This window comes from Cyprinodon variegatus, unplaced genomic scaffold (genome assembly GCF_000732505.1).
Source record: "Cyprinodon variegatus isolate N-32 unplaced genomic scaffold, C_variegatus-1.0 Scaffold3557, whole genome shotgun sequence".
NCBI classification, from domain to species: domain Eukaryota; kingdom Metazoa; phylum Chordata; class Actinopteri; order Cyprinodontiformes; family Cyprinodontidae; genus Cyprinodon; species Cyprinodon variegatus.
Window position 1 is genome coordinate 5,031 of NW_015154010.1, and position 1,403 is coordinate 6,433.

The 1,403-nt window shown below is 48.2% G+C and overlaps 1 protein-coding gene across 1 annotated transcript in view; it reads right to left on the reverse strand.

The window, feature by feature from the left end:
* Positions 1-1,213, reverse strand: part of LOC107081236 (multidrug resistance-associated protein 1-like) — a gene marked incomplete at both ends in the record, with an annotated part of 6,146 nt that extends 4,933 nt beyond the window's left edge. The window contains 3 exons of the mRNA XM_015369437.1: positions 228-405; positions 581-799; positions 1,082-1,213. Of these exons, the coding sequence (XP_015224923.1) occupies positions 228-405; positions 581-799; positions 1,082-1,213 (529 nt within the window). The remainder of the gene's footprint in view (positions 1-227; positions 406-580; positions 800-1,081) is intronic.
* Between the last annotated feature and the right edge of the window lie 190 nt (positions 1,214-1,403).

Below are 1,403 nucleotides of genomic sequence, written 5' to 3' on the forward strand. Positions count from 1 at the left end.
AATTTAAATTTTATACGTTTTTTATCAAGCTTGCTTAATATTGTGCACAGCAAACAACCTTTATTGTATTTATTTATTTATTGTATTTTATTAATTAATGAAAATATTTCTGTAGAATTTTGGAGTCTTTGTTTTTATCCTTGTGGTATCGAAAATGGTATCGAGTATCGAATATTTTACTTAGTATCGGTATTGAGTTGAAAAGTTTAGTATCGTGACAACCCTACCTTCCTGTAGACGGCGCCGATGATGGCTGTTCGCAGACGCATGCCTGAGACAAAGCACACATGGAAGTACCTCTGAAGAATCAGCGACTGCACACAGGTGCAAATAAAGAGCAGGGCGGTGTAAAAGAATCCCTGCCAGGAGGGGGCGCTGGAGTCGTTGACGAAGCGTATGAGCAGTCTGCAGGAATCAGAGACAACATCATGAAACCAAAGATTCCTCACATCAGCAATAGACCTAAACGGTTTCCATGGCAATGGCCACGGATGCAGCAGAGGCCCCTCTTAATTCGGATGAAAACTCTGCATAACTATGGACACCCTGAAGCAGCAGAGGGTCTCCACAGCTTCCTCACCTCAGGATCTCTGGTCCCACGAACATCAGGATGTCCTGGATGATTTTATAGAGGCAGGAGACCAGGAAGTGAGGTCCGAAGGTCAGGCACAGGGCCCAGAGCAGGGAGGATTCCTTGCTCTTTCTGGGAGACTTGGTGAGCAGGATCTCAGACTCTTCCACAGGCTGGCCCTCGCCATGGGGGGGCCTCTTAGGGGAGAACACCATCTGCTGCTCTGTCCTGCTGAAGACATTTAGATGGAGCTTTAGTCCTGCAGTTACTTCATCTTATAAAGTATTCACTGCGCTAAAACTTTTTCAGGAAACAGGCCGGTTCCGAGGAGAAGCTGCATGGAGAAGCATTTCTAATCGTCCGAGTCAAGACAGACCCTTCATCCACTCTGGCCCTCATCATCATCATCATCATCATCATCATCATCATCATCATCATCATCATCATCGTCATCCTGTTGAGTCAGTCAGGCCGGTACATGATCAAACATGACCTCATGCCGCTGCTCACCTCTTGGCCTTGTAACGCTCTGAGTTCCAGCGACGCACCAGATGTGGCACCACGCTGTGAGAGCGGTCCTCTACATTCAGAGACCAAAGATCCTTCTCCTCCAGGGGGCGTCTGTACCCAACCATCATCAACCTGGGGGGAAAAACAGAACGCCAGCATCATCAAAAAGAACCTTCACCCCTCTTCCTGCTTTACTGAGCTTGTTTGGTACCACAAGGTGGAGGAGAACCCAGAGACCCTCTCTGCCTGATCCCAGAGACCCTCTCTGCCTGATCCCAGAGACCCTCTCTGCCTGATCCCAGAGACCCTCTCTGCCTGATCC